The sequence below is a fragment of the Limanda limanda genome, chromosome 22 (genome assembly GCF_963576545.1).
Source record: "Limanda limanda chromosome 22, fLimLim1.1, whole genome shotgun sequence".
Classification (NCBI taxonomy): domain Eukaryota; kingdom Metazoa; phylum Chordata; class Actinopteri; order Pleuronectiformes; family Pleuronectidae; genus Limanda; species Limanda limanda.
The window spans coordinates 1711190-1723858 of NC_083657.1; the positions used below are offsets into that span (position 1 = coordinate 1711190).

General features: G+C 46.5%; 1 protein-coding gene across 1 annotated transcript in view; it reads left to right on the top strand.

Moving 5' to 3' along the window:
- The window catches only part of LOC132996036 (astrocytic phosphoprotein PEA-15), a 31559-nt gene extending 19657 nt beyond the window's left edge, over positions 1–11902 (top strand). The window contains exons 2-4 of the mRNA XM_061066337.1: positions 9737–9911; positions 10012–10167; positions 10913–11902. Coding sequence (XP_060922320.1) covers positions 9740–9911; positions 10012–10167; positions 10913–10977 — 393 coding nt within the window. The 5' untranslated portion in view covers positions 9737–9739 and the 3' untranslated portion in view covers positions 10978–11902. The remainder of the gene's footprint in view (positions 1–9736; positions 9912–10011; positions 10168–10912) is intronic.
- The last annotated feature ends 767 nt before the right edge of the window (positions 11903–12669 follow it).

Sequence of the window (12669 nt, forward strand, 5' to 3'; positions counted from 1 at the left end):
CAACCCTCTGTCTCTCCCTGTCTCTCCCTGTCTCACCCCCCTGTCTCTCCCTGTCTCTCCCTGTCTCACCCCTCTGTCTCTCCCTGTCTCACCCCTCTGTCTCTCGCTGTCTCTCCCTGTCTCACCCCTCTGTCTCTCCCTGTCTCTCCCTGTCTCACCCCTCTGTCTCTCCCTGTCTCACCCCCCTCTGTCTCTCCCTGTCTCTCTCTGTCTCACCCCTCTGTCTCTCCCTGTCGCTCCCTGTCTCTCCCTGTCTCACCCTGTCTCACCCCTCTGTCTCTCTCTGTTTCTCCCTGTCTCACCCCTCTGTCTCTCCCTGTCTCTCCCTGTCTCTCCCTGTCTCTCCCTGTCTCACCCCTCTGTCTCTCCCTGTCTCTCCCTGTCTCTCCCTGTCTCTCCCTGTCTCTCCCTGTCTCTCCCTGTCTCTCCCTGTCTCCCTCCTTTCCTCCCTCGGCGGCTGCTGTTTTTCCCGCTGCCCTTTAGCCGAGGCCAGGAGCGTCTCCATGGCGACAGCAGGACTCGCTCGTCTCCACAGCACAGAACCTGTTTTCCACCAGTTGCACGTTGGCGAAGGTTCAGTGTCGTTCAGGATCCTTCGGTGGTCGCTGGCGAGGACGCAGCCTGGACACGTGGGCGCCGTCGTCTCGTCTTCGAGGTCACACCGAGACACGAACCATTCCCGAGTCAGTCTCACCTGTCAATCACGACCTTTCACCCCAGTTTTATAGCATTAAATAACTAATTAAAACCAAACTCTGAAGCAGAGTTCGCACCTGAACATACGTCTGCTTAATAAGAACAAGATAAAATGACAGAACCCATCAAATCATATATTTTAGTTTGGTCTACTAACATGGAGGAAGCAGGGGTTTATGGACTTACTGCAGGCAGCCACAAGGGGGCGATCAAGAGGCAGTAGATGAAACGTTCACGTGTGTGTTTAGTGTTTTGTGTTTTGTGTGACGTGTGTGTTGCACGTACACGCAGGGAGTTGTGTGTTTAAAGAAAACCAGCATCTGGTTCCACTAACGAATCCGTGGCCTCCTGTTTGACTCATTGATCTTTTCCTCGAGGATTCTTCTCTTTCTGAATCGTTCACTCACACTTTCACATTTCCTGATTATTCCTGTGAAACACTTCTGTAGAGTTTCTCTCTCTCTCTCTCTCTCTGTGACCTTTGCCCTCTGGTTCTGTGCAAGCTCCTGCCAAAAACTGGGTTATCTGTATTCAGGACACATCCACACGGAGCCACAGTGTGTGTGTGTGTGTGTGTGTGTGTGTGTGTTTGTGGGTGATTGTGTGTGTTTGTGTGGCACTTGGGAGGATTGATTGTTGCCTCTGCCTACACGAACTCCACCAGTGCTTCTCTCCTGAAGCTCAGAGAAAAATCAGAGGGAGGAAATTGCAAACATGTATGTAAACAGATTAACACACGTGTGTGGTTGTAATCACGTTGTGTATCTGAATGTTCCTGTGCACAACAATATATAAGCTTCTCCAGTGATTCCTTAGGAGCTGTTTATAAGTGTTTTAAAATCAATAAAAGAAAGAAAGGTGTAGTAGTGCACCAACGTGTTTACAAGAGAGAAAGACTGAAAGACAGAAGATGAGGTTAAAAGAAATAAGAAATGGATTTAAATAAGGAAAGACATGAATAGGATCATGAGACCAAATCAGGCTGAATTTAGATTTAGTATAATTAATAGTGTGACGGGAGCGGATCTGTTCCAGAGCTCGGGGGGGGGGCAGCAGCAGAGAAAAGCTCGGACCCTTTGATTCAGAGACGAGAGACAGAGACTGGGAGGAGATGAAGTGAAGACGACCCGGAGACAGAATATCAAGAAGGACGAAAACCAAAATGTGAAGACACAAAGATTCTCGGTCTAAATGTGCTGGTGGAAGCTTGAAGGACATTTTGGGGAAAGATATTTAAGATGATGATAAATGTCAGCGATTAATATCTCAACTAAAACCAAAGCGGCTGCTAGAGACCAGCAGAGGTTACAACACTCCCAGATGAAAACAGTAAATCCTCTTCTTCCCGAACGAGAAGCTAAATGCACGGAGCTCTGCAGAGAAATTATCCTTCATCCATTTGTATTTGATCAAACAGGTTTAACAACGACTCAGCAGGTTTTCACCATCAGCTCCCTCAGAATCAGGTTCCTCTCTCAATGAGTCCATACACGATGGTTCCACCAAGAAAACATCTGATCACCTGTACAGGACCTCTCTTATTGTGAAGGTTTTAAAGACTTAGAATCGTGAAAGACCTTGAACGGCAAATAAAAAACTTTTATTAAATAAAGCTATGTTTATTCATCTGTATTTTATTTATCAGCGGGTCGTTTAAAATAAATGTGCTCAGTTTCGGAAAAAGGCTTCGTGACACTGAACAGAGTTAGATGAGAAATTTTGGAAATAAAAAGATCTATTTTTACACTTCTTTTCTCCTCAATGGAAAATTGGGCCAGTGGCCTATATTCTCCGTCGCTCCGCTGCTTCTCCTCAGATTAGTGCTTCCTCCCTCTCTTTCTCTCTCTCTCTCTCTCTCTCTCTCTCTCTCTCTCTCTCTCTCTTTCTCTCTCTCTCTCTCTCTCTCTCTCTCTCTCTCTCTCTGAGCTTTTGAATTGATAAGTGCTGGCAGTGCTCGCTGCCTCATTGGACAGGGGGACGTCTGTAAGGAGCCTTTCTCTGTGTCCCTTCCCTCTCCGTCCTCTCTTCCCTCCTCATCCCTCTCTTTCTCCGTCTCGTCCTTTAATCCTGAGCACGGTGTCCCTCTCTCTCAGCTCTTCCTCTTTTCCCCTTCAACCATCCCTCTCTCCTTCCGTCCGGGCCTGTGGTGGGAACGGGAACGGTGATGGAACCTGGGCCGAGAAATCTCTAGCACAAGGGAATCTGAGAGAGAAGTGTCAGGAGAGAGGGAGCAGAGGAGGAGGAGAGAGAGGGAGCGGAGGAGGAGGAGAGAGAGGGAGCGGAGATGAAACAGAGGAGATGCTGTTACACAAGGTCTTTTTTTATTTGCCGTGTGGACACAGGCGATGTTCTCGGCGGGCGAGAGACATCAAAGTGAGATTAATGGTTAGAAATCAGGTCTAATGTTTCCCCTGCAGCAAAAAACACTGCAATGATGTCGTGTTCAAAGCCTCAGGAGAGGAGGCGCAGGAGAGGAGGCGCAGGAGAGGAGGCGCAGGAGAGGAGGCGCAGGAGAGGAGGCGCAGGAGGAGAAACAGGGAAAAGTAAAGGTAGAGCGGGGGGGGGGGACGGAGGGAGGCACAGAGACAAAGGAGAAGTAGGAAGACGTCTCACTGCTGAGGAGAATGAAGACAAAAGATCCATTAAAACACAAAGTCATCTTCGCTTAAAACAAAAAAAACATCAAGTCTGAATGTTTCCCGTCAGCGGACGAACGTGAGTCACAGCTCGCCACTGATATTAATAATTCATAACACGTCCATCACTGGGGATGCATATTTTCAGATGTGAGGATCTTATCCATAACCAGAGCTGTATCTAAGTACATTTACTCAAGTACTTCACTTATTTCCATTTTATCCCTGGTTATACTTCCGCTAAATGTATATTAAAGCAACAGCTACTAGTAAGTAACAAATATGACGCTTTGTTGAAAGTTAAATTACCCAAAAGTTTATAAAAAACGTAGTTTCACTTTGAACAATTTCATACTAGTTTAACATGTTTTTCTGCGTTGAGTAGTTCTGTTTTCAGAGCAGCAAAGAAGAAGTGATTTACGATTTATTTCGTTTTTGAGTTGCTGTTGGACTTTTATGTTACTTTACTGTTTGATTAAGTCTTTTATTTGATTTATTTTCGCACTTAAACAGCTTTTTAAAGGAAGTAGTTGTTGTGTATTGCTAGATTAGTTTATATTTATTCTTTTTCAGTTGCCTTGTGTTATTGCTGCTGTGAGTCTTTGGTTTGATGGTTGAACTTGAGCCCGGCTTCACAACCATCACTTCCACACGTCTCAGCAGCGGATCATGAGACATTTGCAGCAGCTTCCGAACAGGAAGTCAAATCAGCTCAGACCGAGAATCGAAACTCACGCTGCCTCCGACCGCCGAGGTGAGAATGAGAAAGGAGGCCCAGCGGCACGCCGGCAGCCCGGTGTCATTCAGGAGCTCAGCACGCCACCGCCACCGCCCTGCAGCTGTGCTGGTGGAAGCTGCTGCAGGTCGATGTGCAGCGAGGGTCCCGGGCGCCGTCTGCAGGGGGCGCCGTCTGCAGGGGGCGCTTTGTCTGTTGTTTGCTGCTGGACATGAAACCTGCAGGGAGGCGGGTTGGTTCAGCGCCTGCAGCACCGATCGATGCCGCTTGGTGGAGGGAGGGAGAAATGGATCGATAAGTCATTTATACATCTGAGTTCAAAGTGAAGTCGGAGCAGAACTCTGTCGTCTTGATTACCTTCACCTGTTGGTGGAGACGTTCGACCAGAGGTGTCGAAAGTATTCACATTCATTACTCAAGTAGAAGTATAGATAAAAGGGTTTAAAAGGACTTCTGTAGAAGTGGAAGTATCAACTCAAGCTTTTTACTTAAGTAAAAGTGTAAAAGTACAGGTTTCAAAACTACTTAAAGTATAAAAGTAAAAGTAATGTTAGGGGAATTTTTTTCCATTAAGGACAAACTCTTAAGCCCCGTCTCAGAGGCCTATGGTGCACTACCCCCCCTCCTCCAAAAAACACATTTTTCTAAAAGCCATTATGACTATAATGTTATATTTAAAATGTTATGTTGAAACATGTGGGATGCTGCGAGGACGGCGGCGCACGCCTCATCTGCTGCGTGCGCCACATTGTGTGTGTTTTTGAACGATGACAAACCGGAATGAAAACAAGCCAAAATGAAATAGGAGTAACGAGGCTATTTTTAAAATGTAAGGAGTAGAAAGTACAGATATTTGCGTGAAAATGTAAGAAGTACAAGTAAAAAGTCGTCTGAAAAATAAATACTCCAGTAAAGTATAGATACCCAAAATTTCTACTTAAGTAAGGTAACAAAGTATTTGTACTTTGTTATTTGACACCTCTGCGTTCGACCACCGGGCGGGAACATGGTCTTCAGTGTGTTTCATAATGAGAAACGACAGCAGAGAGAAGCACGTGTGGGTTGAAGTGAAACGATCCAAAGAGTTACAGCTGAATTCTCTTGGACTGGATGAGCAGGGGATCGACCTCTGACCCGAGAAGACGGAGGCAAGACGTCAGCTCCGAACCTGAAACTGTGAGAATCAACCTCCCACTCTCTGATCCTCACCGGCTGCAGGACGGAGGAAGCTGCTGATTCTCCGAGAGAGAGAGAGAGAGAGAGAGAGAGAGAGAGAGAGAGAGAGAGAGAGAGAGAGAGAGAGAGAGAGAGAGAGAGAGAGAGAGAGAGAGAGAGAGAGAGAGAGAGAGAGAGAGAGAGAGAGAGAGAGAGAGAGAGAGAGAGAGAGAGAGAAGCCTCAGAATGAACGATGCAGAGAGAAGAGCCGTGTTGAGAGAGGACGAGATTTAAGATCGCCTAAAAACGTGGCGTCTTTTAAAATCATTGTTCATTTTTTGGAGAGCTCGGCCGTTTTAGAATCGACACATGGAGCCGATTCCCGTAGAGTCGAGGTGAGGTCCGTGGGAGATTCAAAGATGGCGAGTGGGCGGGACTCCTACTCTCCGCCTCGCTGTCCATCTGAGTGAAAGTGAGAAAACATCCTGAGAGAGGGAGGAGAGAGGGGCGGGGGGGGGGTTCTGAAAGGTCAGGGTGTATTTAATGAGAGATTTAACGACGGAGAAAGAGAATAACTGCTCGTACGCTCCGACTCCGACATGTAGAATATACAGGAACAGGACAGACGAGCACAAAGGAGATTTAATATCACACTAAAACACTTTGTTAGGTTTATGAAAGATGGAAGTGAAAGTATAAAACTATAAATAAAGACACAACTCATCTTCCGCCCACTGAACAGAAATGAGCCAAATCAACACGGATACGAACGCCACCATCTTGCTCTTTTAGTCATTAACTAACATGGAGGAGGACGGGTTTAAGACCTATGCTACAGCTAGCCACCAGGGGGCGATCAGGTCTTTATGGAGGGTTTGATTCTGGATTCAGAAGAAGAGTTTATTTTGCTTATTCCAAGAGACTGTCGGCTGCTATCCTGGTGGTTCTGTTGCCATGGTGAAATATAAAGGCTTTTCTCTCCGAGCTGAAGTCCAGCACTGTTGGCCGGCGCTGTGTGTGTGTGTGTGTGTCTGTGTGTGTGTCTGTGTGTGTGTCTGTGTGTGTGTGCTTTTGATAAAAAGGATAAAAAGGGAGACGGAGGAGAAAGAGTTGCAGCGTCAACAACAACATCGTCTCTTTGTTTTCCAAACTGTAACTGAAGCTGTGAATGTTTTCAGATCTGCAGACGCATTAGAAACCTGCTGAGGTCCAATAATCACTTTATAGATTTGAGGTTTTTTTTTTATGTTTGTTTCTTATGTGTCAATCATCCGAGGGGGGGGGGGGGGGGTGAGGAGGGGAGGCAGGGGCGGGTTTCTGCCCTGTCGCTAGGTAACAGTCTCCAGGCCTAAAGGCAAAGCCAGGTCTGGTTTCCATGGCAACGTCATTGGTGTGGAGGGTGAATGGAGTTTTTGGTGGCGTGTGTGTGTGTGTGTGTGTGTGTGTGTGTGTGTGTGTGTGTGTGTGTGTGTGTGTGTGTGTGTGTGTGTGTGTGTGTGTGTGTGTGTGTGTGTGTGTGTGTGTGCGTGTGCGTGTGATTCTCAACAAAGAGAAGCGCTCGGCAGGTCGAGGATCAGAACAGTGAGATGTGAGGCTCACAACAGGAAGTGGATGTGTGTACGTGCACGAGGCCGAGCTCTTCACAACATGTGTATCTGTTGCGCCTAAAGAAAACTGCTTGGGCACTAATTACCTTCCGTACTCAGCCCATTAAACACTTACTGGAATAATGCTCCATGTTCAAAACGCAACTTATAGAAAACAATATTTTGAGAACCTCTACTTTTTTTTTTACTTTTCAGACCTTGATTTAATATATAGCAGAGTGATACTTTGTGATTACAATTTCAATGACAACTCTTTGTGTCACATTTAAACACACACACACACACACACACACACACACACACACACACACACACACACACACACACACACACACACAGAGGCTGCAGAGACAAAAGCATGTTTGTGTTGGTGAGAATGTGAAGCACAGTGGGTCTCTGTGTGTGGACGCAGTGTCAGGCTCGTCCCAGAGACACCGGGGGGGTGGGGGGGAGGGGTGGGGGGGCATGAGTCGGGGGGGGGATTTCACAGACTCGCAGCATGACCACGATTTCTACAGACGAACCACAACCAGCTCAGTTCTGACCCCGTTGTTCAGACTCACTTGGATCATGTGTTGTCATATGTCTCTATGATCGGTAAAGCTTGGGCGGAGCTTGGTGGAGTTTTGTCATCATCAGGTGGAACTGGTTGAAACCGGTTTGCAGCGTCCGGTGGAAACGCAGGTGGACGACAGCGAGAAGCTTTCAGGTCCCGGGAAGAAAGTTCCAGCGATTTTGTTCGAGATGCAAAATGAAAACAAGTTAAATGTTCATATGATACGTTTCAGCACGACCTCATAGAGGCGTCTTTATTTAAATGTAGCCACTCTCTCCATTGTTGATTTGTTTCTCCCCCTTCTCCTCTAAAAGTACACAAAAGCAGCGCCAGTCCATTGTGGTGCAAAACAGAGCAGGCAGGGCAACACACACACACACACACACACTCACACACACACACACACACACATTCATTCTTTCACTCCCTGCATCACAGACACAATTCACAAGCTCACGAGTGGAAGCACACGCACACACACACATCCACTTGAGTGCACACAAAGTTGCACTTGGAGACAGGACACACACACATTCACACACACACACACACACACACACACACACACACACACACACACAGTACTAACTGAGTGAAGGTGCATATCGCTGCTCTCTCCCACGCAGAGCTTTGTGTTGATTGAGCAAGTTGAGAGACATGAACATTTAAGGACATTTAAGACTGAATTCACACACACACACACACACACACACAGACACAGACACACACACACACACACACACACACACACACACACACACACACACACACACACACACACACACACACACACACACACACAGACACACAGACACACACACACACACACACAGTAAAAGCGCTCTGTCATCCCTGTGCTCTCGCCCTGACATCGTGGATCAGACATTAGAGAACAAACAAATCTGACCTGAAATCAGCCTCTGGACAATTACATCATTTATCATCTTTACTTTAAACTCTATACCTTTTATTGTTATTATTCCGATATGACTTTGTCTGTGGAGCATGCAGAGAAATGAATCTACTCACTAGTTATTACGATACCTTATATATTTTGAGTTGATCAGTCGTATTTTTACATGGAGGAAAAATGTTTCCTCTTCAGCTCTGAAGCATCGTCTCTCTTCATATGTCCCTGAAGCTGAAGCTGAAGACGATTAAGTAACAATCTTATTGCTGCACACACACAAACACACACACACACACACACACATGCTAATCCAGTGTCTAATGCAGGCCCCCTGGTGGCCGCTGCGGGTAACACAGGCCCTGTTATATAGGTCACAGCACTCGTCTCTGAGCTCTTCTGGGTTTTTTTCTGTTCAGTTTGTTTATCTGCGATGAGACCGAGGGGATCAGAGCTCGTGCCACTACCCATGATGCACTGCACCGAGCCATGGGGGGGGGGGGGGGGGGTTGTGTGTGTGTGTGTGTGCGTTTAGATTCACGCTCATGTTGCAGGAAAGTGTTTTCGCCTTCAGATTTTGCAAACGCTTTCACTCGAAAACCCTGCTCTTGCACTCAAGTCAGATCCTGCTCGCGCTCAAATGTTTTGATGCTCGGACGCATTTCACAGATCACTTTCTCTACAGTAGTGTTTTCCTGGATGTTTGCAATCGTGAGGATAAAAAGATGCGCACAAAGAGCTTGACCCAAATATTTTAACACCCGAGACGCTGCGATCGGAACCCGTGTGTTTTCCCGTCATGGACGATCTCGGCTTCACAACACGTCTGAATCACTGTCTCTGTTTCTCTGGGAGTTTCTTTCTGTTGTGGTCGTCTTGTTTTCTCACCGCCGGCTTCTGAACAACAGCTCACTTGCCAACAAAGAAACACACACACACACACAAACTGACAAATGCCTCATCTCTGTGAACTAGACAACGCTCACTCCATGACGCCTGATCTGTGACCTCACGTCTGATCAGTGGATCCTTCAGCAGCTGTTCCTGAAAAACCTCTGAACCAATTTCCTGGGATTTGATTTATTTTGTCAAAGGGGAAATTGTAGAACAGCACAACTCTTACCCTTCAATTGAAGATTAGTTTATAAATAGATCAAATGAACTCTGACTCAAGTCTCTCCAGGTCTCGTCCTACGTTCAAAACAGATATTAAACCTTCTGATTCCTTCTGCTCCCAGAGGCTCGCTGGTGCTTTTCCATCGCTGCTGTCCTCATTAGTCAGGACGTCCCACCTGAGTGTGGGACCGACGACTTTAACAACATCTCCTCTCTCCTCTCCTCTCTCCTCTCTCCTCTCTCCTCTCTCCTCTCTCCTCTCCTCTCTCCTCTCCTCTCTCCTCTCTCCTCTCCTCTCTCCTCTCCTCTCTCCTCTCCTCTCTCCAGAACATGGCGGAGTACAGCTCCCTGCTCAGCGACCTGTCTGAGAACATCACCAACGAGGACCTGGAGCAGCTGAAGTCGGCCTGCAAGGAGGACATCCCCGAGGACCAGAGCGTCAACATCACCTCCTGCAAGGAGTGGTTCAGCTACCTGGAGAAGAACGACAAGCTGGCCCACGGTGAGACCTCACTTCACACACGTGTCACATGTGTCTCACATGAAGCTCTGTGGCGTTCTGAGTGACCACGCCCCCCCCTCTAACCACGCCTCCCCTGCAGATAACCTGTCGTACATCGAGCACATCTTCGAGATCTCGCGGCGGCCGGACCTGCTGACGCGGGTGATCGAGTATCGAACCACCGTGCTGAAGATCTCTGAGGACGACGAGATCGACACCAAGCTCACACGCATCCCGTCGGCCAAGAAATACAAAGGTACTGGGAACGCTCAGCAGCTGCTACTGGTTCCTACTGGTCCCTGTGATGGGAGGGAAGCTACTCTCTGGATGCCTGTTCATCCAAACCTGGTAGAATCCTGCCCTCTAGTGGACGAGCAGAACACTGTCTTAACTTCAGGGCTCAAACACAAACTGCATTAGAAAGAATCTACAGATTAACTCTGTGAATACTTAGAAAATTAGAATTAGAAAACAAGGTCTAGATTCATGTTTATGTTTCTATACAGGAAAATAAATGATGAATAGACCTGGTAATATCTGTAATGAGAAAGAACTCAAAATTTTTTATTTATATCCTCGTTATATTTGTTTGTTTCTCCTTTCAAAAGTGAAGCAAAAGACTCTCGATTGCTCCTCCTGGTGGCGAGCTCCAGTACAGGTCATACACTCCTCCACGTCAGCAAATGGGACATGGATCAAAATAAAAGTTCATCAATTTTAATGTTCTTAAAGATGGATGAAATTAGTTTGATTCCATAAAACAGGGTGAAACGTCATGATTGGTTTTGGAAGTGGAATGAAGTGGAGATGACCGGTACTGCAGCCAGCCACCAGGGGGCGATAAAGATACTTTGGCTTTACTTTTGGGGAAGACTTCATATAAAGTTTACGATACAGAACCACAGATGCTGAACTTAATAATAGTTTAGTTTGAGATGCCAGTTTCTTACGATTTTCTTCCTCTTCTCTCTTTTTCCAAACCCCCCCCACCAACAAAAAAGACATCATCCGCCAGCCCTCTGAAGATGAGATCATCAAGTTGGCCCCTCCCCCTAAAAAGGTGTGAGGGTTCGATTCCCTGATCGTACAACTTGATCTCTTCACTCCTGGAACTCCAATCCACCGACCAACCACTTTCTGACCTGCCCCATCACCCCCCCCCGCCCCAGCTTCACCCCCATCACACACACTTATACACATCCGGCCACGCCCACTTCCTCCCTGCACTAACACAGAACCACTTTGCTTATTTGTTTTCTTGCAAATAAGCAAATTTCTCCCAAATGTCGCATGTGGTTCATGAAACATCTGTTATCAAGTTGCCATGAGCGATAAAACATAACTTTATCCCAAAAGACTCGACAGTTACGATGCATTCCCTTTACTCTTATGCAGATTATTAGATCGTGTTTAAAGAGCATAAAAAAAAAACAAGTCATATTTTAGAGGAAAATATTTAAAGTTTCATAGGAAAAGCCAATATTTGCCTTTAGCTTATAGCCAAGAGTTATTTACAGAAAATATAAATCGATGAGCTGGTCACACATGTAAATACACAAATAATATATTGGGAGAAAATATAGCAGAAATGATATATCGACGTTATATCGTGTTCCATAAAGGGGACGCGGCAAAAAGCAGCAAATTCCCACAGGACGTTCAGTTTTCATTTTTCACCAATTGAATCAAATCGGAGCCGAAAAGCAAAACAAATTAAGATGAAAAACACTTCGGACGACATTAGAGAACACAAAGTATATTTTGAGAGGATGTTATATTGAAAGTGTGAAGATGACGCGACACAAAAAGAGACAAATACTAACGTTTCTTTCACCCCGGTGTTTGTTTTGTTGGTTTTGTTTCCATTTCATTTGTTGCACAGACAATAACTGAGCAGGATGTGATTTCTGTTTGAATCAATAACCTGCTGACTCGGCCGTTTCCCGCCACGCACCATCACGCTAGCGACTGTTGAAACTTGACTAAATTAACCGCTCTTTTGAACACTGTGTCTCCCCCCCCCCCCCCCCCGACGAAGCCTTAGCCGACTTTGCGTTCGCCCCGAAACATTGTTCACGTCTGCGTGAGATTGTGCGATTGACGTAAGGTTTGTCGAAACCACTCTTGCTTTTTAAAGGAGAGTGTTGCTACTTTTATTTTGAAACTTGCTAAGGACTTCGGTGTTTCAGCCCCAGTTTTTTTACGTAGTCATTTATCCCAGCCTTATAACCCCCCCCCCCACCCACCCTCGACCCCAGTGCCAACGACCAAGACTTTTGTTTCGATCGCAGCGTTTGCGATTCGCTTCTCTTCTTATTTTGTAGTGCTAGCCGTAAACTGTCGTGTTGAACTGATTTGTGTTCTATGCATTTTTACTTGTGTAGGAAGATTCTGCAGCGTCACGTACCTTCAGAACAAATCACGCAATTAATGCTAGCTGCAATGACACTTGCTTGTTATACAATGTTCATCGTTTGGAACTATAAAAAAACTATAGAGGCCAACACACGTTTTAGTCTTTTGCAGGAAAAGTCTTAATGTACGAAGACGTCCGATCGTCTGATGCCTGAACGCGAGCGGCGAGGACGCGAGTCTGTCCCTCGTGAGACCATCGGGTCTGTGAGACTGTTACAACCTGAGTTTAATCAAACGTTAGAAAGTCCCGACTGTCGGCCGGACCCCAAGTGAAGCGGTAGCCGCCCCCCCCCCCTGTGGTCTGAGCCTGTAGAACCCAACCTGGGCGGAGTCAGTCCCACTT